This window comes from Eucyclogobius newberryi, unplaced genomic scaffold, assembly GCF_026437365.1.
Source record: "Eucyclogobius newberryi isolate DKJ021-1_F unplaced genomic scaffold, fEucNew1.0.hap1 SCAF_14, whole genome shotgun sequence".
NCBI lineage: Eukaryota > Metazoa > Chordata > Actinopteri > Gobiiformes > Gobiidae > Eucyclogobius > Eucyclogobius newberryi.
The window spans coordinates 17776390-17801985 of NW_027315768.1; the positions used below are offsets into that span (position 1 = coordinate 17776390).

The 25596-nt window shown below is 38.4% G+C and overlaps 1 protein-coding gene across 3 annotated transcripts in view; it reads left to right on the forward strand.

The window, feature by feature from the left end:
- The window catches only part of LOC140359607 (dedicator of cytokinesis protein 9-like), a 58922-nt gene that overhangs the window by 3272 nt on the left and 30054 nt on the right, over window positions 1-25596 (forward strand). For 2 of the 3 annotated variants that reach the window (XM_072444628.1, XM_072444627.1), the window contains exon 2: window positions 25115-25231. In XM_072444628.1, the coding sequence (XP_072300729.1) occupies window positions 25115-25231 (117 nt within the window). Of the gene's footprint in view, window positions 1-14279; window positions 14512-25114; window positions 25232-25596 lie in introns of those variants that run through there. The other variant, XM_072444626.1, reaches the window with a different exon arrangement.

Here is a 25596-nt window from a genome sequence, read left to right on the forward strand (position 1 = left end):
CATTATAATACTGTTGTGTACTGTATGTTTTAGTGCCTGTTGAAGAGATTCTGAGTTGTTTGGTTGTACACTTTTACTTAAGTGCTCCTATAGCCAATATATATATATATATTCTATTTTTATGTACAATTATGCCATGCAAACTTTAAAAGAACTGAAGTCGACCCAGTACAAAAGGGTGGTGTGTTGGAAAAGAAGAATCTATGTGAAATATGCCAAGATCTAAGTGGCCTGTTTAAACAAATCAGCACATTCATTTGGATAAAGCTCAGTGCTATTGTTAAAAGTCACACAGTGGTGCATTTATTATTTGCTGAGGTGATCTTGAAATGGAGAAGCTGATACTAGGAAGGATTAATCATAGCATCTGTCACGTCTGTGCAACATCTACGACATTTACAAGATCACCTTAAATTGCTTTTCAGACTGAACATAACAAAACTTTCTGTGCCTTTTGGTTCACTTCACTCTCCAAGAAGAGCCTAGAACAGACTGGTCCTGCAATAAATAATGGCAGCTGTACTGGAAACGATACAAATAAATCCTCTGATTAGTCTCTGTGGATAGTTCCATGGAGTTGTGGGGGCTGGTCCTTTTCCTACACCTCTATGCATCATCTTTCTGCCCGATTATTGCATTTCGCCTGTATGGATCACAAATCAATTGCAGTTGGACATGTTTAGTTAGACTGGTTATATGGAGTCACTGGGAGCTGTTGTGTAATCGTAATCAATAGTCCTAACTGGCCCATGCCATAACAGTGGTGCTGTCAGCTGCTGTCCTGTGTGCCTGACCTCTGCGAGCTGAAGTCCAGATGGGGGTCATTAACAGGGAGTGCAGCAATTATCTTTTCTCTCAGCTAAAAGCACAAACAGCTGAGTCACTGTATCTCCACATATTAAAGTGTATCCTTATTGAATTACCCATAAAAAATATTGACGATTTGTTGGTGCAAGACAGTAACTGTTGTTATGTCCAGAGAAATTGCCATAATCCGTTATCGGTTTATTGGTTTTGCCGCTAAATAAGATTTGCTGTGCGTGTGCTGATGTAACTATACTGAAGATGTATAAGACAGATGTCCACTAGGGTTGATTAAAAACGAATATTTTTGAATATAAGATAATCATAATAAGACAATGTTTTTGCTATTTAATAGAAATGTGCAAAAATCTGTCTTAATATGTATTTGTTGAGGTTTAAGTACCTGACAAATGTGACAAACGTGCAGAAATATGACCCTTTCTTGAAAGATTACTGCATATATTTGTTCCTTTTTTATTTCTAGCCGTTTTAGCAGCATTTTGAGTTGTTTTGTTTGTTATAAATCACATTCCCGATTTTGCATTTACATTCACCATATTATAAAGGATTATATACATCGCTAACTTCAAATGTCAATATTGTTTTCAAAAAGTTACTTGAAAGTTCTTATTTAGCACATGGATTATGAGTAAGGATGTCACGATATCACATTTTAATGCAAAGATTATGGTGAAAAGAAACATCACAATTAGATGATTATTCACAACAGTTGGCACTATAACCATGCAACAGTGAAATCTTTAATTTACTTTCTTTCACAAGTCTAGCTTTAACAAATCAGACTTTCTGATGAAAAAAGTACTGACACTGCCAGAAAAAAGAATACTTTACGTGCATTTCGACTTTTCTGGAGAACAGATTGAACTGAAATGATTCCATGTTGTATATAATGTGATATGTTGTTATTCATTTGAAATTCTTATGATTTTATTGTGATCTGAACTATTAAAACGATTCAATTCAAATCAATTAACTGAATAATCTTGACACCCCTAATTATGAGGAATGCTCTGGGTAAACTCTAAGCTTTGATATGGATTATAATGTGATCAGGGTCACATTTCAAGTGTCCCTTAACCTTCCAAAGCACCACATATGCTGCCTGGTGCAAACAGTCAAAAGATTACCCTAATGTGCGCCGTAAGCAGCTTGCTCTTACTCATTTGTGTTGAAAGAAGGAGCTGCACTTCTGTGGCAGGTGCCTGTTTATGCTGCTGGTAAACGGTGCTACAAGAACAAGCCCGGGGGGTAGAGAGCGAGATCCGCACAGCTCAATAATGCATGAGGAGGCCATAAGTGGTGCACCTATCTAAAGGCCATGTGTGGTTTCCTGCGTTTAGGAAGCGATAAAAACATGGATAGAAGCAAATAAAAATGAAAGAGAGCAGGTAAACTTAATGCTTTATTTAGAATATAAACCAAAGAAAATAAATGGTTTGAATGGTTATAGCGTATACGTCTTGGTGATAGGGATCTCTCTGTAAACCTAAATAGACAAACAGACCATTGTTATTGAATTTGTATTGGATTTTATCTGTAAAGCAAGGAATTAAAGTGATTAAACTGTAGGTTTGGGCATGTCTATTCACAATTGTGACTGTATTTCTAAACCAGATTTTCCACTAATCTCTCACCGTCACAGAATTCCCTGAAGCAAATGTAAGGTATAATTCTTAATTTGTTTTTTGTTATTCTTCCTTCAGTCTTCCTGAGTTGTCCTGGTTTTTTTTTTATATATATATATATATATATATATATATATATATATATATATAAATTAATTAATTATAAAATCAGTTGGTTCCTAAAATAAAATGCCTGAGTCACTAAACAAACACATTTGTATCTGCAGCCGTTTACTTTGCTTGATGGTCGATCTCATGATAAGGAATCTTTTGTTATAATAAGTTGTCAGTGCTTTTCATGGTATTTTATCAAGCACATTTTTATAAATACACTTTGTCTGACAAACATAATCTGTTTGTAATCTGTTTTTATGAATTAGTGTCACAAACTTTAGTTTGATAAAGTAAAAGGCTCAATACTCGATTTCAATAATGTAAAAAGAAATCTTTGTTATACAATAGAATGTAATTTACAACATGATAATAGTACATTCTTTAATGTCAAAATCTGGTCATATAATAGTTTTGATATAGATCAAGATTCATTCAAAAACTATGAAATTGTATCCCGTTTTTGTGACTTCCAACTTTCCAATATTGATACTTCAAGCTAGTATGTAGTTTTGATACTAGGTTTATTAATGATTAAATGCTAGATCTAGATTTGGATACTTTTGACAACCCTGTTATGAAATGTTTGTTTTTTCTCAAATAAAAACTCATATAAAGGTTCCATTTAGTTCCTGCCATATTACATCTCCTTATGATGTTCTTTTGCAGTTCATTTGCACCCACACTACTTTAAATGACCTCCTGTGAATAGGAAGTACCCAAGGCTAGTATTTAGATGGGCCTGTGTTCCTGTGGTGGTGCGTGGCTTTAGCAGGTCGGGTCACTCTCCTGCACTGAAGAGCTTCTCATAACAGAGAGCAGCTGAGGAGTCTGGCCGGCCAGTATTCTCCTCTTTAGAAGGACTTTTAAGCTCATTTACTTTCTCACTAACCCTCTAGGATTTAACTAGCCATTTTACAACCTCCTCAGGCATTAACACAAAAGTCAAGGTATTTGTCTTGTCAGTAATTCTCCTTTGTTGTACAGAACAGCCAAAGCTTGTTGCTACAGAAAGATTTATTTTAACGGAGGTTGGTATGTTCTCTTTCTCGGACAATTTATGTAATTTGACTGGTTTTCCATCCACAGACGGAAAACACAGCGGTACAGTAAAGTCTCCTAGTGGCCAATTTTGGATCGGTACCATTACGTTATTGCTTTACCTGGAACGTTCCACAATATGGCATTAAATATCTCCATCTTGTATTTATTAAAATACAGGTTGCTGGAAAACAAACAAACAAACATGCGCTTGTCTCTCTTCATATCTGACTGACTTTTAACTTGGCAAAGCAATAACATCACAATAGAGACGAGCAGACCCTCCTTCAGAAAAGTTACATAATGCACCTTTTACATGGTAATTAATTTGTTAAAATACTATAGCTGCTGCTCCCAAAGCTGTTTTTAAGTTAGAAGCAAACGCTCGGTGCAGCAGCAAAACAGTTGAGGAGAACCTTGAAATAAATTGAAAATACCAGTTCTATTTCTATCATGATGGTTGTTCAAGTTTCTTTCTCTTTTGCAAACTGCAACAATAGTACCATCAGTCAACAAATCAGCAATCATCAACTCTTGTCTACACCATTAAACCTTTACTTTGAACAGTAGTCTCTCAATATGTATAGATTATAGGATTATATATTAGATTAGATATTCTAGTTGAAATAGAGGAAAACATATATAGTTATAATTAGTTTAGTTTCTCTTTAATGCTGTTTGTTAGCCGTGTTGTTTGTGAAATATAACATTGGACGTTTAGTTTCCTGCTTCATAATCATTCTTCAGACTCATAACTCCTCACTCGCTCATCACACTGAACTGTAATCATGTAGTAGACGGCTCACAGGAGTTTGAGGCTCGAGGTGAATCTGGTCAGGCTGCACACAGGCTCTGGTTCCTGCAGATTAAGCTCATCGGATTAAGACCTGAAGCACTACTCCCCTGATTGAACTTTGCACAAACACATTGGCCACAGTTTCATTCAGACATGTGGAGGAGACTAAGTGTACTAATGACGTGCACAGACTTCCTTTAGGGTCTTTTGTCAGATGTATCCTCCTACATGTGTAATTGTACCCCACCATCATGTGCCATAAATGAGTGATGACTTGTAATTGTGGGGAGGCTGCCGTTGCCATGACGGTAAGATTGAAGGGTGAACTTGGTCAGATACACTGCAAACCTTATCATTATTGTTCCTGCTTTAAGGATTTGTCTTCTCATTTTGAACAGTTGCCAATTGGGCTATTTATGAATGAATGATCTTTGATGTATATTTATAGCCACTGCTTTGAACATTTTTGCTTGGATTTTCCCAGTGAATACATACAATGTAATGAATATGTGTACAAGTATGTGAAAGTTGTCTTTTGGCTAAGTAGCTTGACCAAATAACAAAACAAGTGATTTATAAGGTTAATCAGCTTTAATCCTCTGGTTTAGCCTGGTGTAGCGCAGTCTGGCCTCCGTGACTTTAGCGTGTTCTGGTCTCTGACCTGCAGCGCACTCTTCATTTACAGGCTCAGATGTGGTACTTGTCATTTGTTATGCTACAATGACTCCATTTTTTCCCAATATAAAGTTATCACCAAAATAGCACATAATTACATGGGCCAGATAACGACCCAGTGGCTTTCTTTCTTTCACTGTTTGGCCCCAAACCGTAACCTGACCAAATTGTGCACTTTGTAATTTCAGGAGCCTCAGTATCTCTATGGGATGTTTTCTGTTTTTGACAGAGATATACTATCTTAATGTCCACAAATGTTGAATCTTATTATTATTTGTTTGGGATTGGCTTCCAAAACCTGCCACATTCATCTTATGTGCTAAATTCCAGCTGACAACAATTACATTGTTGAGGATGAATAATGGCACCACTTTTGAAGCTATTTATGAAATTATTTCACTTTAGTTTATGTTGTCAGAGAAGACTTTGAACTTTGCCAGTTTTGTTTCATGTGGATAGGTCAAGTAATTACAGAGATATTAACCATAAATCAGGTCAGCAAATCTGCAATCTGACAGCTGCTCAGTTTAAAACTATTCAGACTATTCAAGACGTCACCCGAACTCAACCAATTTTTTTATGTCTCAATATATTGGAGAGAATCACATAATTCAGAAACCCTAAACCCCAAGAACTCTGGGTACCTTCCTTCTCTCTCTCAAATCAAAGCGAAAGTGTAGAACAATCTCAAGCAGGGAATTCCCAAAATGCTTCCTGTAAGTTGCTAAAAGCATCATTATCTAAGTCAACATGGGAGTATATCCATTACTGAGCATAAAGCAGAAGCTTCCATAGGATACAGTCCATGTTCCCACGATGCATGCTGTTTGCTTAATTAAACGTGGTTGAAAGCAGCTCTTCTAAGGCTGGCTGGGCTGTGCGGTGTGTGAGGATGGGACCTGACAGCGCCTGAAGGGATCAACTCTAATGACTTTCCACTATGTAGCGCACATAGCTGGCATTCCACGGACTGGAGGCTGGAGCAGAGGAGGAGGGGTTTACACAGGGAGGGGCAAAGGAATGGGCAGCACAAGGTGGGTTTTTACAACCTCACCTGTAGCTTAAGATTTATTAGCTTCAAAAGATTAGCTAAATTATTTTCTGCTTAGTTTTACTGTATGTTTGTACTGACAAGTGACTAGGTTTTGTGTTTGGGCCTGTGTTTAATTTGTAAAAAGTTTGCCTTGTAGTTTTTCTGGGGGATGGCTGCTTGTCTCCATGTTATTGTAGCATTGTAACTGCATTTGCCATCATTTTCGGGCTGCAGAGCGCTCCTGAATATAAGCCGCAACAAAATGTACGAAGAAAAAATAAATTGTACATACACAGGCCGCAGGTGCTCACGTTGTAACATGAGATATTTATACATAAAGATGGTCAGGTCGGGCTAAGAAGGGTACCTTGTCTTTCTAGCATTTATTTAAATAATTAAGTAATTTGTTTAAAACATACGCTGAAAACTGGCATTTGTATTGTGAGCAGTGTCATTTTCCATTTGTCTTTGTTTTTAATTGTCTTATATGGACCTTTTTGGGTGAAATAAAAAAACATACCATACTGTGTAATATTCCTGGCAAATGTTTATTTTTCTTTAATGTATGTATTTGAATGGGACAACATGTAATAATGAACAGCTAATGGTGTAAATAATCTGGATTTATTTCAAAGCTAATGTCCATCCGCCATCATTAACATCTCCATGGAGACGAGCAGGTGCCGTTCCCTCCACCAGAAAACTTTTAATCATCTCAGAATCAGAATCAGAAAAGGTTTATTGCCATTGTCAATGAACAGAATTCACAAACATAAGAACTTGTCTTGGTGATTCGGAACTGAATCAGAATCTGGCAATTTTTTTCAACAGATCATACATTAAATTGCTCTTTTCCACAATAGCAATATAGATCAAACTCCAATAGATACAGTTTGGAAGAGAGAATATGTACTTCTCTGTTCTAAACTGCACACTGCTGCCCTTTAATCTTGGACTTCTCTTCATCTCCACCTATAGGTCGACTCCATCCACACAACCTCACAGAAAGAGTTTATGCCTTCCCAAAATAAATCCTCTTTGGCTTCTAACCTCTGCGGTGTCTTGTTAGAATATCTCTTCTTCTTCAAACTTCCTGCAGCATTACTTTGTGTTTGAACTGTCAGATTCATCATAGTTGCCATAGTAGCCCCATTGTACTTGATGGCATCGTTTAGACCCCAGCAAATACTAATAATAATGCTGTGGACTCACGGTGTTTGCTCCTCTTTAGGCCTGAGAATGTGGCAGTGCCATTTGGACCAAGTTAAGATTTTCCCAAACAGGGACGTACCCAGACCATGTGTTTCCTCTCTCAGGAAGGGTGGGGTCATAGGGAAGGGGGTGTGCTTCTGTTTAGTACCAACAACAGGGAGACATGATGACTATAATTATTGAAATGCTAATGCACAAAATAAAGTTATAATGATTTGGAGCATCACAGTTCAAACAGGCCTGTAACGCAGATATTGTGTCGCCATATTTACATAATTTCTACTAAAGCTTCATTTACTCAGGTTATTGGTTTAATATAGCGTTAAATACTAAATGAACAGTATTGACAGTCTGAGCCTTTTATAGCCGTTGTCCCCGGGGACCGCATGGCACCACACGTTTCACTAAAACAGTGGGGCAGGTGCACGGACATGTCCTCATCTCCTCCCCCGTCCTTCTTACTACCCTGCGTTTCCTCTCATTGTCAACAGTGAACCAGGCTCAGAGGATTTCCAGTGATTACCCACAATGAGCCAACTGAGATTATACTTGAGTCTTTGAGGTTCCTAAACACTTCCCTTTCCCCCGTTGGTGTACTCACTGCAACAACCTCCCAACTTAACACGGTTTGTTGTGATTAAAGCTGCTATTTATTCTGCCTCAGGGTCATCATCAGTTTGCCTTATGGCATTTAAATCTCTGCACAAGCCATCGGTTCAGAAGAAAAGCTTGCTTTTAAAGAAACAGATGATACAAATTGATTGTTGGTAAACCACATAAAACAATATGAATGTTACCTAACTGGTAGTAATTGCTGGTATTCACTGAACTTGTTAAATAAATAATGATAGTAGGAGTGGACAATTATACTAAAAAACAAAAAGTCATCATATATCATGAGCTGAAATCCCAATTTCAATCCCTATGCTTTTGAATTTTTCAGTTTTTCTTATTTTTTAATCTGCCATCAAGAGGAAACTTAAGCCATCTGCTGCTTCTTTGAGTTCACACTTCACTGTGATTGGTCAAATCCACCTGTCACTCAGTTCGAGCCTAATGGGGTGAGTAGGTGTGGAAAAGTGTCAGTATGTGGCTGTATTTAAATGAAAGGTTGTACTAAACAGAAACGAACTATATTACAATATGACGATCACATCAATAAAGCAGATATTGACAGGATTATTTCCATTTGGTGTTTTGTTGCCATATTTCCCAGCCCTAATGCAACGATGCAGTTGACTTTGAACGGAGACTTTAGAAGAATCAGGGCTCTTAAATTTGTGTCTTGCATTTCTTATCAGTATTTGTGTGTCACCGGTAATTTGTCTTTAGCCGATGAAAGATTAGATTGATAGATAGATTTGGCTCCAGACCACAGTCTGGTTTTGGCATTCAAGAAACAATAGGTAATTGAAATTAGTCAGATTTTCAGATGGGAAGAACCCACCTTTCACAACACTCTGGACCAAACAGGACCACTTCAGAATGCGTCACCCTTCAGTGGCCCCTCTCAGACCAGTATAGGCTTGTCCCATAGATCCTTCTCCTTGGAGTTTCCGCACTGCATGTCGTAGCCTGACTCTAATAACAGCCGGGCCTCTAAAAGTGACTTCACACCTGGATCAATCTTGGCAAGTGACCCTGCCATTCTTAGTCACCACTGCACCGCCGCTAAGCTTAAGATGCCACGGGCTAAATCATATATCTAGATATAGTCTGTTGCTACGGACTATATCCATCGTCCTTCCTGTACGTCCACATTCTCCTTTTTCTTCCTGGTCAGAGATGACTGTGATTGTTTTCACACCAACTTGCTGGAAGTGACATCCATGTGATGAACAAAGGCTGCTTTATGCTGTTTGTGAAGAAAGAAAGATAACTTCAGGCTTAAACAGAGCTGTTTTGTTCAAGACACTCAAATGTGTGTCATTCTGGGTTCAGATTCTATTCGCAGTGTCATTATTATCCAAACAAAATGGTTTGTAATGTGACTGATTGCTGGTCATAAATCTTGTAGTGCTCTTCTGGTCCTGTAGGGGGCAGCACAAGCATTAGTTTCTATAGATACAGTGTAGGTGGAGGAAATGTGTATGAAACTTACTGTTCTGTGAATTTGAGGAAAATCCTTTACTAAAATACTGATAAAGAAAGATTATTTGTTGATTTTTTTTAAAAATGTAAAAATACATTAACTACACAACTGCTGCAATACTACAACTAAAATACCAGTCACTATATAGAAAAGATGCATCTTCTACAACATTTACTATAAGGCTGCAACTAACGATTAGTTTAGTTGTTGATGAGTCGGCGTTGATTTCTGTTATTGTAAAATCAGACTTTTCAAACTTGTTATCAACCAAATAAATGTTGCAATAATAGTGACTGAAGGCTTCCAATTCAATTACATTTACAAATGACTAAAATAAGTTAAGTGCTCAGTCTTTGTATACATTTACGTTTGGGTCCTGGCTTTTAACTTTAATTGTTGTAGCACTTAATGAGGACCACAGGGATCTGTAGTTTAATAGTATTTGATTCCATTAATCTGATGTTTTACTTGGCCCCGTGGCTGTTGTGTTGTTCAGCATTATTCAGCAAACTCTCAGAAACTGTGGTGAGGTTGGAAAATGCAGTGTGATCAGTTTGGGGAAGCAAAGTAAGCAAGTGTTTATGTTTTATGAGATTACACCATGTTGTGTCTAGTGAAGCCAACCACAGCTGGTGGGAGAGAGAGTGTGGGCCCTGTGGGGGGGGGGGCACTGCTTCAGACCCTGGCACAGAGACAGAGCTGTGTGAACGTATGGGGGATTAGCAGCTTCTATTAAAGGTAATGGGGCCAATAATGTTCTATGTTCTGCACTATAAGAAACACTTTCAAGTATTTTTGTATTCAAGGCCTGTGTTCAAAATCGAGAATGACCAATATGTGTTATTTCATAGACAATGCTAATACTGATAGTCTGGTCCAGTAGCTTTGTGTGTTAGAGGTGTTAGAATAAAGCTTTTTGTCTTTCCTTAAAATAATTGGTCAGCTCAAACCAAGTATGTGTCTATGCTGGAGATATAAGGCTGAGAGCTGATATGCTAGAAAGTGCAAATACTGTGTATTGGCCAATAAATGTTGGCAAACCAATAGATTAGTCTCTCTCTTGCTGTGTGACAAGATGTGTCATACAAGTTTAACTTTTTGTAAAATGTTTCATTTCAATTGCATTTATTGTAAAAAATAAAACACAAACTGTGAATGATTTTTACGCAATAATGTCTAATGTCAATATTGTTTTCTGAAAGCTTCACTACAAAGTAAAGGATGTCGTACTCTTCAGGAAAATGGGTGATTTTCATCTGAGGATAAATAAACGGTCCCAAAATACCAACTTGGTGAAAGGAAGAGGATGTGGCTCTGGTGTTTGTGTTGTACCATTTTAGGGACAGGATACCCCTGCGTCTGCTCCAAGACAAACACAGTTTACCGACTCTTACCAACAAAAAGTTCCCTACAATTTTCAAGAAGTAATATACAGTATTTAACCATCCAGGCAATGACCACAGACATAAGGACATTGTGCAACCATTTGTCTTACGAATGAAGGACAGAAACGCAACACCTGCTGTTTTCACTTTTCAGGGTATAAGCAAAGCACGAGGTAATTAAACAGGAAGTGAGCAAATCAGGCTTAGAATCAGCCTAAATATCCTCATGTGTGCAGTCGACCTTAGACGACATAATATAATGCCACTGCTGGTAGTACTACTTCTATTTCTGAAACCACCTCTAAACTAGGTTCTAGTATTGTTCCACTGTTGACCTCTGTCTTGCATTGGACTCTTTGTGAGTCCATTCTTGACTTAACCTCTATTATGTAAACCATGCCCTTGTAAATGACTCCTATAGGTTTACTTTTAAATATATTCTCTCCATATACTTGTGTTTGGAAAAGTTACACTTGTCATTGGCAGACCTTATTGGTTTTTAATCTCTTTGTTTTAACAAGGTTTAGCCTCTCACATCAGCAGGAAACAGCCACTTCCTATTGTACGTTTCAATGGACTTTTAGAGTATGTTTAATCTGGAGCTCTAACGCCTTTGTACTGGCCAAAGATTATGTCATTTTGACATTTTGAACTTGGATCTCTAATATGCCTGTACATGGAAACTAAGTGTGAGCTTGAACTTTGACCTCTCCCTGAGGCCCTTCTTACCCACACTTGGATATTGTTGGCTGTTTGGTTGCGAGCTGTGTTCATAAGGGAGAAAGGGGAAACTTTCACTCACCCTCGTCCTTCCACATTTCCGTCTTTGATGTCTTAATTCAGCTGCACCCACCACTCGCTGCTTACAGCTTGAACTGCTGTAGAGATACGAGTCAAGGTATTTAGGGGTTACAGTGGGGCGCTTTTGGAGCAGATGTTTGGACTGTACTTTGTCATTTCAGCTGGAGATGCGTATCTTTTATGTAATGCAGTATGTTGATTTACTTACCATGGTTACGACTGTTTCCAGGACAGTAACGTTGCACAGTGTGACCATGATGCACTCTGCCATTTTGGATCATGGTCACTGTGCAATGTTAATGCCAACAAAAATCATACCCTGAATTTTTAGACTGTGATTACGATTATATCATAGTTAGGATTAGGGTTTGTAACATAGAGGCAGACATGGGGCTAGGGAGGAAGTATATATCATTTCTCTTCCCATATAAATGAATACCAGCCGATGTGACTTTTTCAGTTATAAAACCATCAGGCATGGTTACATGCTTAATACCTGTTTTTTTGGTCTTTTATTAAAGGACAAAAGACAAACCACATTTAAAGGACAGACAAAACCTGCATAGGTGATACATACATGGAAATCTGGTTTCACCATTGTTTGGTGAAATCTCTGTATGACAAAGCTTAGATAGTGTCAATAAATGACACACCACATTTTACCATGTCTTGACGTGCAGTGTACTGAAGCATAACTGTCTACAGCTGTCACACTCTGTTGTCTATTGTCTAATGATTAGCTTATGTCATAGTAACACATTTTAGAATCTGTTTGAACATTAAGCATATTTTGGGTAGAAAATTGCCTAAATTGACAAAAACAAAACAAGATTGACACTATTTAAGCTAAATGTGTGTCAAAGCCCTTCAGTGTTTGGATTTCTCACGACGCAGTTTTACAAGTCCTACACCAGATTACTGCTTGCCATTACACATATTAAGCCTCTAAATCCTTCTTTGCATCAAGGGCGGAGAGAGGATCACAAGTGCGAGGAAAAGGATAAACCAAAGTAGCAAATGAATTTCACTCAAATCAATGGGCTGCATCCAACATATTTTCTTCCTCTTTTCTCTCCTTCATCATCTGCTGCTCCAGCTCTTGACGCTGAATGTAGTTCACTGTGTCAAGCTCCACTAAAATATTAACATAACAGCAGCTTGCAGGAACGAGTGCATGGCATTTGTGCACCTTTCAACTTGATATTTAGATTAGATGCAATCAACAATAAAATACAGAGACATTGTTGAATTATTCCTATACTAATCCTTCTTTCTTGTGGTTTATTGTCAGACTTATATTAAAGGACAGGCAGTTTAGTGTCATGTGAGTAAGCACAGCTGCTGCCAGTAGCATGTGTTTCTGTGTTAGAGGCCCTCGGCTCTGGTATGAGATGGAGAAAAAAATAAAAGGAAAGTGTGGGCAGAGTGTATACCACAAGAATGTGTTAAATAATGTGTGAATTTGCTCCAATTGCTTGAATACAGGTTAGGTTAAAGCTAAAGGTTGGTGATGAGGGATTTTCCACTTCATTTTTGGATTATTTACACAGACCCAACTACAGTCGTGTTTAAAAAGCTGCACTACAAACTACTGTTGCTATTGTTGACTGTTAAAGAAAGGAATTTTACTCTTCTATCTCTTCTCTTTAGTCTTTGAATGTATGTCCCCACTTTTGTTATATAGATCTATATATATATCATACATACACATTTATATATATACACATTTATTTCAAAATGTGACAGAATACAAAAGGGTAAGTGCTTGCTTTTCCGATCATTTAGGGCGCAATAGGATCATAAACATTCATTAAAACTTAACATTGTGTTTTTTTCCCCCACTGTAAAAGTCACAAAATCAAACCGCTGTGCATCTAATAATAATGTTTTTTGTCTTTTATAAACCTGGAAGTAAGCTAGGATTGACTGCGCTTTAACGGTCCCCCAGTTTCACTTTTTTGTATCGCTCTGAAAATCAATGCATACGAATACAACAATATGCCAGAGTGTTTGTGACAACTAGGAACTAAGTATGTATTTATAGTAGAGATAGATTTGAATACCACTCCCTCCTCCTACAGTTTGAGGGACAGGAAAGCCCACATTTGATTAGGAGGTGTGTGCTCCTAATACCAATATTGTTGCATATTGTCCATTTGGAACTTTTTTATAATTCCTTGATGAAAAATTCTTTATCAGAGGTAAAAAAGCTTAGACCAAATAGTGGTGTGCAGCTTTAAAATCCATCTGTTAACTCTCAAATGTCATTGTTTTCTTCCAGTCTTGATTCTCGTTTGAACTAAATAAGCACTCAACCATATTGCAGTTTGCCTGAGCCAGGAGGACCACACTTTCCCTCTGGATGGAAGACTTAACCCATTTATTTTGCTCCCGTTTGAATTTTAATGAGCACTACAACCGCAAATACGCAAATGAAGGGAAAAGTCACAACATTTAGTTTTGGGATGACAGTATAAAAGAGACAGATGCTCAGACCTCAGTGACGTTTGCACATTATCATCCTTCATCCCCCCCATCTCTCTCTCTCCATCTCTGTCTCTCCCTCTCTCTGCCTCATGTGCTGATCGAGGTAATTCTAGCAGCGCGCTCACATCTCCATCTCACTGCCTCTAGCCCTCTGTGGATGCTGGGAGTTTTTTATTCACCATGGACAGTTGAACCGCGAGCTTGTGAGCCGGCGGAGGCGCGTCCTGGCTGACTGATGCCCAAATGCAGCGGCGGTGATGGGGTGCACCGCCAGCACCGCGGTGGTGGATGGCTTTCGGACCGTGCTGGAGAGGAACTGTAGTTTGTACATGTGTAAGGAGGCAGGAGAGCCGGCGGGACAGTCCCAGGCAGAGAGAGCGCTGAGCCGCAGAGAGTCCAGGGTCCTGCCAGTGCCCAGGGTGCTCAAGGTGGGTTTGGTGTTTTGCAGGGTTAGGAGGAAACGGGTGCTAGATTCTTTTACTTTTCTGTGATTTGATGGAAATATTTTATGAAACGTGTCGTTCTTTTTGCAGGAGGTATATCATATTTTAAAGTAAGGCATCTATAAATATAAAATGTTGTTTATAAATACTGTATAATTGATTGTCTCATGAGTCAGAGATGGCCTCATACATTCATCATGAGAATGATGTGGTCACCATAGTGAGATTCATTCACTTTAAGAACCAAGACAAACGGTAAAGTAATTATAACTTTATTTATTTTTGAACTGTAGCTCAGTTTATTTGACATGTGCAGTACAATACAAAAAAAAAAAACATTGGAAAAAAGGTGCGAGAAGCTCAAAGTGTAGAGTATTCATTCATCCATCCATTCATTTATCCATTCAAGCTGACACATTTTTTTTTAAAGGAGACACAAAAACACAATGCACTATTATTTATTATTAAATAGAAAATCATATTATAAGTGTATGACTATTTTGCCAGCTTTCTTTTGCCTAAACCGCCATACTGTTATTCATATTGTACTAAAGAATACTGTGCAATGTAATACTAAACCGCATACTGTTAATCATATTGTACTAAAGAATATTGTGCAATGCAATACATTTCTAAACCATACATTCATTTCTTCTCTTCCATAGAAACCTGCTGTCTTAACTTCTATATACATTTGTTGTACATGTTATCATCATTGAAGCAACAATTAGGGGCACAACACTAAGCCTCTTCCTCCTCATGCATCATGCGTCATGTTTAACTGTAAAATGTAGGGCAGTAAGAGAGCTGCCAGGCAGATCTTCTCTCTCTCTCGCTGCAATGGTTAAATCTGGTTGTGAGCGTCCGTGTGTGTATTATGAACATGTATGTGTATGTGTCGGTGGGGGTGACAGTGGGCTCTGTGTCTGCTCTGAATCAATCACGCCTCTTCATCTGGACAGCAGTGGGCTTGGCAGGGCTCCGTACCAGCTTGTTTTCCCTCTCGAGTCACGTATTTATTGTGCGTTTCTCATCAGATTCGCAGCAGTGGCAGGGGGACAGTGGCCAATGTGGTTAAAAGGAGGGAATTGGGTCAAGGGCACGCTGGCTGCTTCCCTTTGGCCTCTGGGATGGTCTTATGTTGATGGCTGCATGGCTGGGAGCGCTAATCCTCACTCAGCATTTGCAGTTGAAGATCAGTAGGGCAAAGGAGGTTTTTCTAGTTTATTTATTTAGCTTAATCTAGGGAGGGTCAGACGAGACTAGGTCCGTCGGTAAAGATACAAAGCGCCACACATCAGGTGGAGGCGTAAAAGAAACACGCTCAGCACAGACGTGTGCAGTTTGCAGAAAGCGTGCAGATATGGAAACAAATCAATCTAAAAGAGATGTGTCCATCCCGGAGACACCTGTCATGCTGCAATGTCAAATAAATATGGGAAGGAGTGTCTGAAATGCCTGCCAATGTGGTCCGATAAATTTGGATTTGGCTAGGTGTTTTGAATTTTTTATTTAGTTAATTCCCAAGTATTTCTGTTTCTGTAATTTCTTTGTGATTTGAATGCATTTTTCCTGTTGTGTGAAGCACTTTGAATTGCCTTGTGTTTGAAATGTGCTCTACAAATAAACTTGCCTTGCCTTTATGCTTTTTGACAATTTACGTAAATTCAATATTTGAAATTTTTGAACATCGTCAACGTCAACCTTTTTGATGTTTTCCTGATTCTCTGGATTTATTTGGTACCATCCAAAATGAGACATAATTATTGTGACATGGTTCAGTTCTGTGGATATTGCTGTTAGATGCAAATTAAATGTTCTTTCTCGTAACTTATGCACAGAAGACCAAAAGCTTTCTTAGCCTTTGCCTCGCTAATGTTTTATTTCCTTCCTGGATTTGAGGGAACATAATACTAATACTAATGTGACGGCAGCTAGCAAAGATGTCTCCAGAGTTTATCAGTGAAGTGCTCTTGAAGGAAAAGGGCTGATAAGACGTTGGACTCAGATGAAAGCAGTCTGTTCAGTAGTATGCTTAAGCTCTGAAGATTATGAGTAAAGGTCTGTTTTGATGGCGCAGATGGCTCGTCAGCGCAGCAACAAGTTAACAAGGAAAAAGTAATTTGCCTGTTTTTAGTTATGGGAATCCCCTACTTGTCTTTTCCTTGTTACTCAAACAACAGAACACTTGTCTACTATCACTGCTACTACCGGTATTTCTACTTTTTGATGTGAATGGCTGTGAGGTGCTGGGATGGATTGACATTTACCTTTGGACTAAATTGATAATCAGCCATCCATGTAGAGCTGCAATGCATAAACAACTCATTGTGACTAGTAGACTATAACGAAGAGGATTTGTTGTAACTATATCACTATAAATGAAAATGGGAAAAATTATTTATGCGTTTCATATTAATACTCTCTGTAGAAGACTTCAGTCATCATAGTTCATTTATTTGGTTAACAATAGATTTTAAAATTCTAGAAACAATTGTTTGACCAGTTCACTGATTGAAAGTCGACTACTAAATTGAAATCAACTACTAGAATGATTGTTAGTCGTTGCCCTTTATACATGAGCACAGTCTTTTAATAAATTTAGGCTTGATTATAATGCTCCATCACAAGTAGGGCTTGGATATTCATATATATTTAATATATTAATAGAAATTAATATTGCAATATCTTTTTGTAGCGTATCCCAATAAAAGTGTCAGAAGATATTATGGTATGTGTTATGATTAGTTTGGTTTTGTCCCTGGTTTAGTTCTGTTTCAGTCCAAGGTAAATACCTGGTTTTGTCTTACTTGTCAATTCAACAGAAATGTGTTAAAAGGTGTCTTTAAATGTATTAGTTTAGGTTAAGAATCCGAGAAATGTGAATAGACTGTAAAATTACCCGCAAAAGTGAAGAAATATGATATTTCATATTGAAATATAACAACTTTTTTTTTACTATAAGCAACAATAATTCACAATATGTTTCGATATATATATTGCCCACCTCTAATCACAAGCAGACACTATTAGAAAATGCAGGGGTTTTTAGCAAACCCTATCAAGTGTCTCAAAACCACATTGCAGGCCAAATTCCTCAGCAAATTCCATACATCCAATCAGCACTCCACCTTCCTCTTTGGCTCAAGTGGATTCCGTCATTCTCCTTTCCATACCTTCACTATGAGCGCTGTTTCTTTTGGTGGCTACTTCCTACTTTCCTTCCTACTTTTGAAGCCGTCTTGTTGTCTAGAAGGAGCTGCAGACAGCCCTGACTGACTCCATAGGCTAAAGTAGTTGTTTGTTCGCGCTGGTCGGTGCATGGAACATTATCTGCTGCACTCTGGCTCCTAATCTTCCCCTGCACAGATTTTCCCACTGTTCAGTGCAACCATAATTCATATCGAACACACTAAAGTCGCATTTTAAGGTTACGCCGATCAATATGGCTGTCTAACATATTTCTAGAGATGATAAAAGATTGTACCTATAAATCCAAATGAAGTTTTTCTGTCACTGTGATTGCATCCTGTTATTTTGCCGCATGCATTGTACTGTAATAAGTATCAAGCATGTGGGAAAGACATTTAATTGTGAAGGGAGAACAGGTTTGGTAAATTGCGAGTGCATGATGGGGTGAGGGCTGGGATGCAGGGGTGTTTTTGTTACATTCCTGGTTACACCCTGTTTCGCTTTGCTCAAACTGCGAAGGCCCAGTGATTACATCAAATCATTATTACATAACCTTAAAAATCCAACCCCAGCCCAGTCCTTTTTTGTCAATACATCATAAAGGATGTGCTTTCAATAAATTAGAGGTGCTTAGGTCATAATGCAGTATTGATATCAGTTTTGGAAATGGGATAGCAGTACAGCAGGACAGTACCCAGCAGCAGGGGTGGATAGTTACGAAAAAGTACTGTTCTTAAGTAACTTTTTTGAGATATCTGTTACACTTTACTTAAGTCATTTTTACAGTAGATACTTGACACTATCACTTCACTTCATTTGAGAGCAGGTACTTTCTTCTCCACAATAGTTTTGATCTGGACTGAAAACGGGTCATTTGTAGCACATTCATGGTGACATTCTGCCTAAAGGTTTTAAGCTCAAGCCCCAGTTTTGAACAAAAATATATACATAAAAATGCTATAGAAAAATAAAGACATTGATATGAATTGCTGCTGTTGACAAAAAAATCAGCACAAATCTTTATAAAATGTTCTTCTGTATCTGTACTTTTACATAAGGAACAAAATGGAGAACTTCTTCCACCATAGATTATTCTAGCAATTATTCTTTGGATTCTTCAGTTAGTTGTGGCCCGTGAATATGATAGTTTTACTAAATTTGTCCCAGATGAAGCAGCTTGAGGACATCCTGGTGGAGCTTATTTAGAGACAAAATAGGCTTTTCAACAGAAACACTAAATATGTTGTTCTGATACAATTACTTCTCTGTTTGAGTCATAAAACATATTTTCTGAGTACATGGCAGGTTTTGGAGTCTGTCATTTAATAATAGAATAATCATTCACAATGATTTCAATATCTATCTGATACAATTAATCACTAAACTTGTTTCTGAGCATTTTCTCTTGTGCTGAACATGAGGGAAATGTCTCTTACTATTGATGTGGATATCAATATTTAAGTTGAATAAACCACATAATTACTCTGCTTCTTGAAACAAAGTCGACCCTTGTGGCTTTAAATTAGCCTCATATAGTTTACTTTCACTACCAGGGCATTAATCATTTATGTCTTGTTGGTAAAAAAAAAAAAAAATTCTGTGCAACTATACAATGGCCAGACACGAGCTCAACTTCATTTTTTAAAGCCCAAGCCCACAAAACCGATAAAAGCACCACTATTTCTTCAGAATTATGAGTCACAGATCCAAATAGTTCCACGTGAGTCATCTCAACACACATACCCGGCAACAATACTCATATAACATGCCCTTTCTTGCCCTTTACAAAGCACCGAATAACCAAATGTTGAAATGAAGCAATCTGTGCGTCGCTGGGATACATTACATTTTGATTCGAGCAGCATTGTGTTGCCTTGTGGTCATGTGACTGTGAGCCCAGCTGAGAGCGTGACCCGCAGCTCTCCCCTCTTGTGTTCGGGACGGGGGCCAGGCGTGAAAAGACAACATCCTCCTCTGGTGTGGCCCTCAGGAATCCACAGGTCAGGCCTGATCCTACGGTGGGTCGTCTGGGGCTGGGGCACGCTGGAATGCCAAACACGGATCAATTACTAAGAACTCAAAAATGTTCTGATCTACTGTAGGGCAGGGCATACATTTCTCATCACAAGAAAGGAGAAAGATTGTGGAATATATTTGAAGACATACCTTGGCCTGTCACGTAAATTTAGAAATGAATTCACGCCACTGACGCAATAGCTTTTAACCAGGATTATCCCACCAAACATGAGTTGGAATAAATAAATGGCAGAATGAAACGCTTAATTTATACATTTGTGTCTATAATGAGTCTTAAAATTAATTTATTCAACCGGACAGCAAAATTCCCCCACAAGTGCAAAGACAAAGTACCCCCCAAAAATGATTCAGTCTCATTTATTGAGTCAATAATATTGATTAGTAGTAATATATATATAAGTATAGTAATTGTCGTGACAGGCTTGTAATATTTGTGCTTGTTTTGGGCTTATTAAGTGATAGCTGTTTATTCTGCTTCCACTCTCGGTCTTATCGCTTTCATGATTAGAGTCTTGAGCTTCCCCAGAGCCTCCACCGTCAGTGTTTATGTCACTCAACGTTTTAGCTGTAACAATTAGCCATGATCTCTGTCCGCTTCCCTGGCAAAAACAAGGGAAATCAGTTGCAGTGCAACACAATTATATCATAATATTTCCATAATGTCCTCATAAACATCCACATCAGCGATATGGTCTGGGCCTTCACTACAGTCACCGGGGGCGCTGTGGGACACATCTGGAGCTGGAGTTGTCAATTGAAGTTTGATAATTGTGTATTGAGCAATGAAATGTGTCTGTTGCAATCAGTTGATCAGCCAGTTCTGTCCACAATGTTAATCTAGTTTTTAGATATCGTAATTTGGATTTGTCATTGCTTGCCACTTTTTAGATGTACCGGTTGTCAGGCATTATACACAGTATCTATCTCCATGAAAACTTGCAGGGGAAACTTTCAAAGTATTTTCAGCAAGATAAATGTATAACTGTATAACATTAATTTATTCAATTACAAGTTAAATTCCATACTGTGGAACATTCGAGGCAAAGTAATGGCTGTCCATGGAGAAAAGTTACGCAGTGCACCTTAAAATATCCACTTCATAAAGGATGCAATGTGTTTACTTAACATCTTGAGCAAGCATACAACGTGGATAAAAAATATATTGAAAATCGTGTGGTAAAATGGGTCTAGAGTTCATCGTATTCATTAGTACATTTAATAAATTGTTGAAGTAGCAGGGAGACTAGCAGAGCAGAAGAACAAGTACTAATGTTGTGGCCTACTTCTGTTTATTTAAAGTATTTCAATTTGTAGACATAAAAGTAAGTAACCGTAACATTTAGTAGTCAAAGTATTAGTATTGTGGTAGTGTCATTTTGAGCAGCGATAGCACATGTACCATAGATATATTTTTACTTCTACCTCAATGTAATACTTCTGAATGGCATTAATTTCACTTTAAACGGCAGTACACCTCTCACGTCTGACCCGTTACATTTGTGTGGCCGAGTTCCTTATTTCAGCTGCCCTTTTCTCTCCTCTCATCCTCGGTCCAGGCTCCTCCTCGGTGGAATGTGTCTTTTGTTTGCCTTGCGTCAGCCCTGTCCCGGCGCAGGTGGACCAGTGCACTGTTATCTGACTCCTGTCTGTGTAACAAACTCCCCCAGGCCGCACAGCTGAGAGGGGGCGGGGCCCAAATCCCTCGCTCTGGGTGTGCATCTACTCCCTTCACATAGGGCTTGGGACTACAGGAGCTTGTCAAGTCTGTGAGGAGGCATTCTCTAAAAGCTTCCAGGGTTATTTTGAAGATTTGGGTTTTTCTGACATGCTCGGTTTTGCTTTCTATTTTGGATCTAAGTTGGGGATAGCTACCCGCAAGTGTTGACAATGCAAGGAAGAGCGAATAAAGCCAAAAAGGAGTTGGTGATAGAAAGTCCGCAGCAGTATAAGACTTCTTCCATAACAGAAGCAGAGGAGGTCGCAGTGCCACAGGTGATCATACGTCAAATACCTTTTAAAATATGTACTCGTGTATGCTCTTGTACTTTTTAAAGGCAACCCAAAGACTGTAAAAGTTTATAACTGGCCAGGTGTCATGTGTTCTATTGTCGTCTCTCTCATTAAAGTGCCAAGTAAGCGAAAAGAATGGTTGGACTTCGCACCAAATACCTGTAGAGCTGTAACCTGTAGTTTGTGTAGTTTGAGCCATTAGAAGCATCTGCCGTGTGAAATTATACAAAGTTCTCTGCGCTTCTAATTTGCACTTGTATCCTCTGAGATTGAAGAAAACATATTGTGCAACAGTTTGAATGGGAGAAATGACACGCAACATTTTTTGAAGATATATCAAAGCTTGTTTAACTTACTTGAAGGCAGTAGCTCAGTGGTAGAGTGCTCGTCTTCTGATCCAAAGGTCGGCGGTTCGACTCCCCGCTCAGTCAGAGCGGTCAGATCCACTGGCCCGCAGGTTGGCGGTGCGATCGCAGCTGCCTCATGTGAATACTGCCGTTGTGTCCTTGGGCAAGACACTTGCCCCCCAGTGTCTGCGTATGTCTGGGGTGTGAATGTGTGTGTGAATGGGTGACTGGTTCCTTGATGTAAAGCGCTTTGAGTACCTTGACGGTAGAAAAGCGCTATATAAATGTGACCATTTTATTTGATGAGAAAAAAAATACTCTCAATAGTATAAATTATTCTATTCAAACCTATTTATCTTATTTTTTCACCAGTCCTATAAGGCTTGATTCAATGATCTGACATAAAACATACACAAAAGTAATATCCAAATCAACTCGGCGTAACCCTGGAGCCCAAAGAAAAAGTCTACAACTTAAAATAGTACAAACATGATTGATTATGTCTTTGGCCCATTCCCGGCTGTTGTATTTATTTATTGCAAGTGTGTTGTGTGTTATCGGTCGGCATAGGCACAACACAGCACCATTGTTCAGTGTTGAGAGCTCAGTGATGGGAGGAGTGCGACTCAACAGCTGCTGCTTCGCCGGACACGGGGAGGACGGCAGATTTATGTGGCTGCGTTTGATGCTCAGGGCTGGGATTGTCTGTTTGTGGACTTAAGTCGAATCGTTGTTTGAAATGCGGCAAGATTCATAATGGTTTCTACGTGTAACAATATGATGACATATCTGGAAAAAAGATATCCCAGGATGTTTGTATCAAAGTCTTATCTTAAACAAATGCATTTAAGAGCCAAAGGTCTTCAGTCTGTGTCAGGCTATTTCTATTCTAGTCTAGATTTTGGGATTTCTATTTGGATCTTTGGTATTATTGATTGTTTTCGTATCATTTCATTAGGGCTGAAACGATAGAGATTCTTTTAGTTGTTGACTTGTCAAACTAGTATTTCTCTTGTACATTGAGACACATTTTTGAAATACTATGTTGAGTAATGGTTTCTAGATAGAGAATACCAGGCAAAAAATGCATAAAAGAGAAGAAAAAAAACATATATAAGTTGCACTGGAGTACGAAAATGTGTGAAAATAACAAATAATATCACATAAGTCGCTCCAGAGTATAAGTGTAAGGTTAAATATAAGTATAAATATGAGTATAAGTAGCACCTCGGTCAAAACTATGAAAAAGGGTGTGACTTATAGTCCGGAAAATACGGTACAAATTACATGTTTTATTGCTAAAATCAGAAATAGTTTCTTCTTCTTTTTTTTGACAATTTGATTCAATAATGCTGCTGTTTTCGTTATGAAAAGGTGTTTTAGAGTCTGTATAGTCCAGATTATGATCATACAATACATTTCAGGTTCAAAAGTTTGCCTGGGACTCTCAATGGGCACTGCGATGTGAAATTAATGAGTCTAGTGTCTAGTCTTGGCAGCACACCTGACGATCCCTCGGGGCACAATGGAAATCAAGACCCTAAACAATAGCCACCTAATTGCCGGACTCCAACACTCAAGACGAGTGCTGACAGTCAACCATTCACTCTCACTCACACTCACCAAGCGAGTCATTCAAGTTTGTACGACTAGTTAAGCTACTAAGTTTATGGATGTGTTGAGGAACAGCCCAACACAAAACATCCGATACAATATCATTCGATCTCTTCCTGGGCGTCGTATAGTTAAGCTCTCGTGGAGGCGTCTGCCGTGCTTCCTGAACATGATCAGAATTGTCTTTGTTCACCTCGTCTTCTTGTTTTCAGATGCAAAGATATAGGATGGATTACTCGACACAAGCCCAGATGCTTCTTTTCTTAATCTCCACCGTTACTCTTCTGTTATGTCTGATGCATAATCTGAACCTCAGATATTTACCTGTTTATTATCATTGAACCATTTGTTTTAACAGACTGTGATATGAATGACCAAACTGTTGCTCACTCACTTCTTGATGTCTGATAATGTCAAAGCCGCCCTCACAAGGCAGACACGGAGGCACCATTAGCTCTTTCTTGTCCTTGAAACTGATACAAGCTTCTACTCCTTGTGTCTTCTACGTGGCGGTTGTTAACAATGTTGCTAGCGCCGTGTATTTAAGAGGTTTTATTTCCATGACTTCATTGACATCCTGCGACTAATATCAGCCCCAGATGTGTCACTGTTTTCGTTTGATTTATTCTCCTCTCCATCATCTGAATGTGTTGAACTCTTGCTTTCAAGTTGTTGTTGAATGTATTTCTGTGGTAAAAAGTAGTGACTTACTCCTGTCCCGCACAATTATATGAACATTGTGAACAGTACGATCACTTTCCAGTATAGATGTGATTACAATATTGTGCTTGTTACGCTTGTAATGTTATGCAAATGTGATGATTGTGTGAAAATGAACCCCACATCAAGAAGTCACAATCCATTTTTTTTTTAACAAAGTGCTTGCTTTAGGGAATCAAATGGTTGAGTATGTTGTTTTTGTTTTGTATTTTAGTTTTTTTGCATATGGTATTTTGGGTGTGGGTTTTTATTTTTTCCTACTATATTTCTTGTACTATATTTGAAGTTTTGCAGTCTTGACAAATTAAAATTTAACTTGCTATTTGTAGCAAAATGTTTTTCAGACAATATTATGTCGATCCAACATATATTGTAAATGTAATTAAGGTATAAGTTGATTTTTAAGTGTCAGACAAAAGTGAAATGATCCACAAATGTGCCGAAATATTACTATATAACTTGGAGATTAATACAAATTCCTTTACAGTATAAATTACCACAAAAAGATCTGATAAAAAATTAAATTGGAAACAATATTTTAAAACAGCATTCACAATATGATTGATATTTCGATAATGTGCCACATCTGTCTGCACAGGTTTACTCTGTCCCATATAAACACTATTTACTTTGTTGGTGTTCTTACAGTTGTTGTGTCCTGTCCACAGGTCAAGCCGAAGGTGATCGAGCCCCTGGATTATGAGAATGTGCTGGTGCAGAGGAAGACTCAGATCCTCAGTGATGTTCTGCGAGACATGCTGCAGTTCCCTCTGGAGGACTTTGAAGTAAGTTTTAGAGGCTCATGTAGTGTTTACATCATCGTCCCTCACATTTTGCACATTTGCTTTGTGAGATTTAGTTGTTGTGGGTCTTTTTTCCGTTGGTCTCTGCATTACTAGTGTTGTGAGAGCAGGGTGTGGTTTGGCTGTGTTTTTTAACCAGAGACAGGTCAGAGGCCATCACTTTATTAGGCTCAAATGTTTTGACAGAGCCTGTGTTATCTCCTTCTGTGCTGTACAGACAGTGTAGTATTCATATTTTAAATCTTTAAGGTTATGGTAAATGGGCCATATTCAAAGCAATTTGTAATTATTATGTGGCAACACATGCTGGTTACTGTATGTTGGGACATTATAAGCATCTGCCTTTG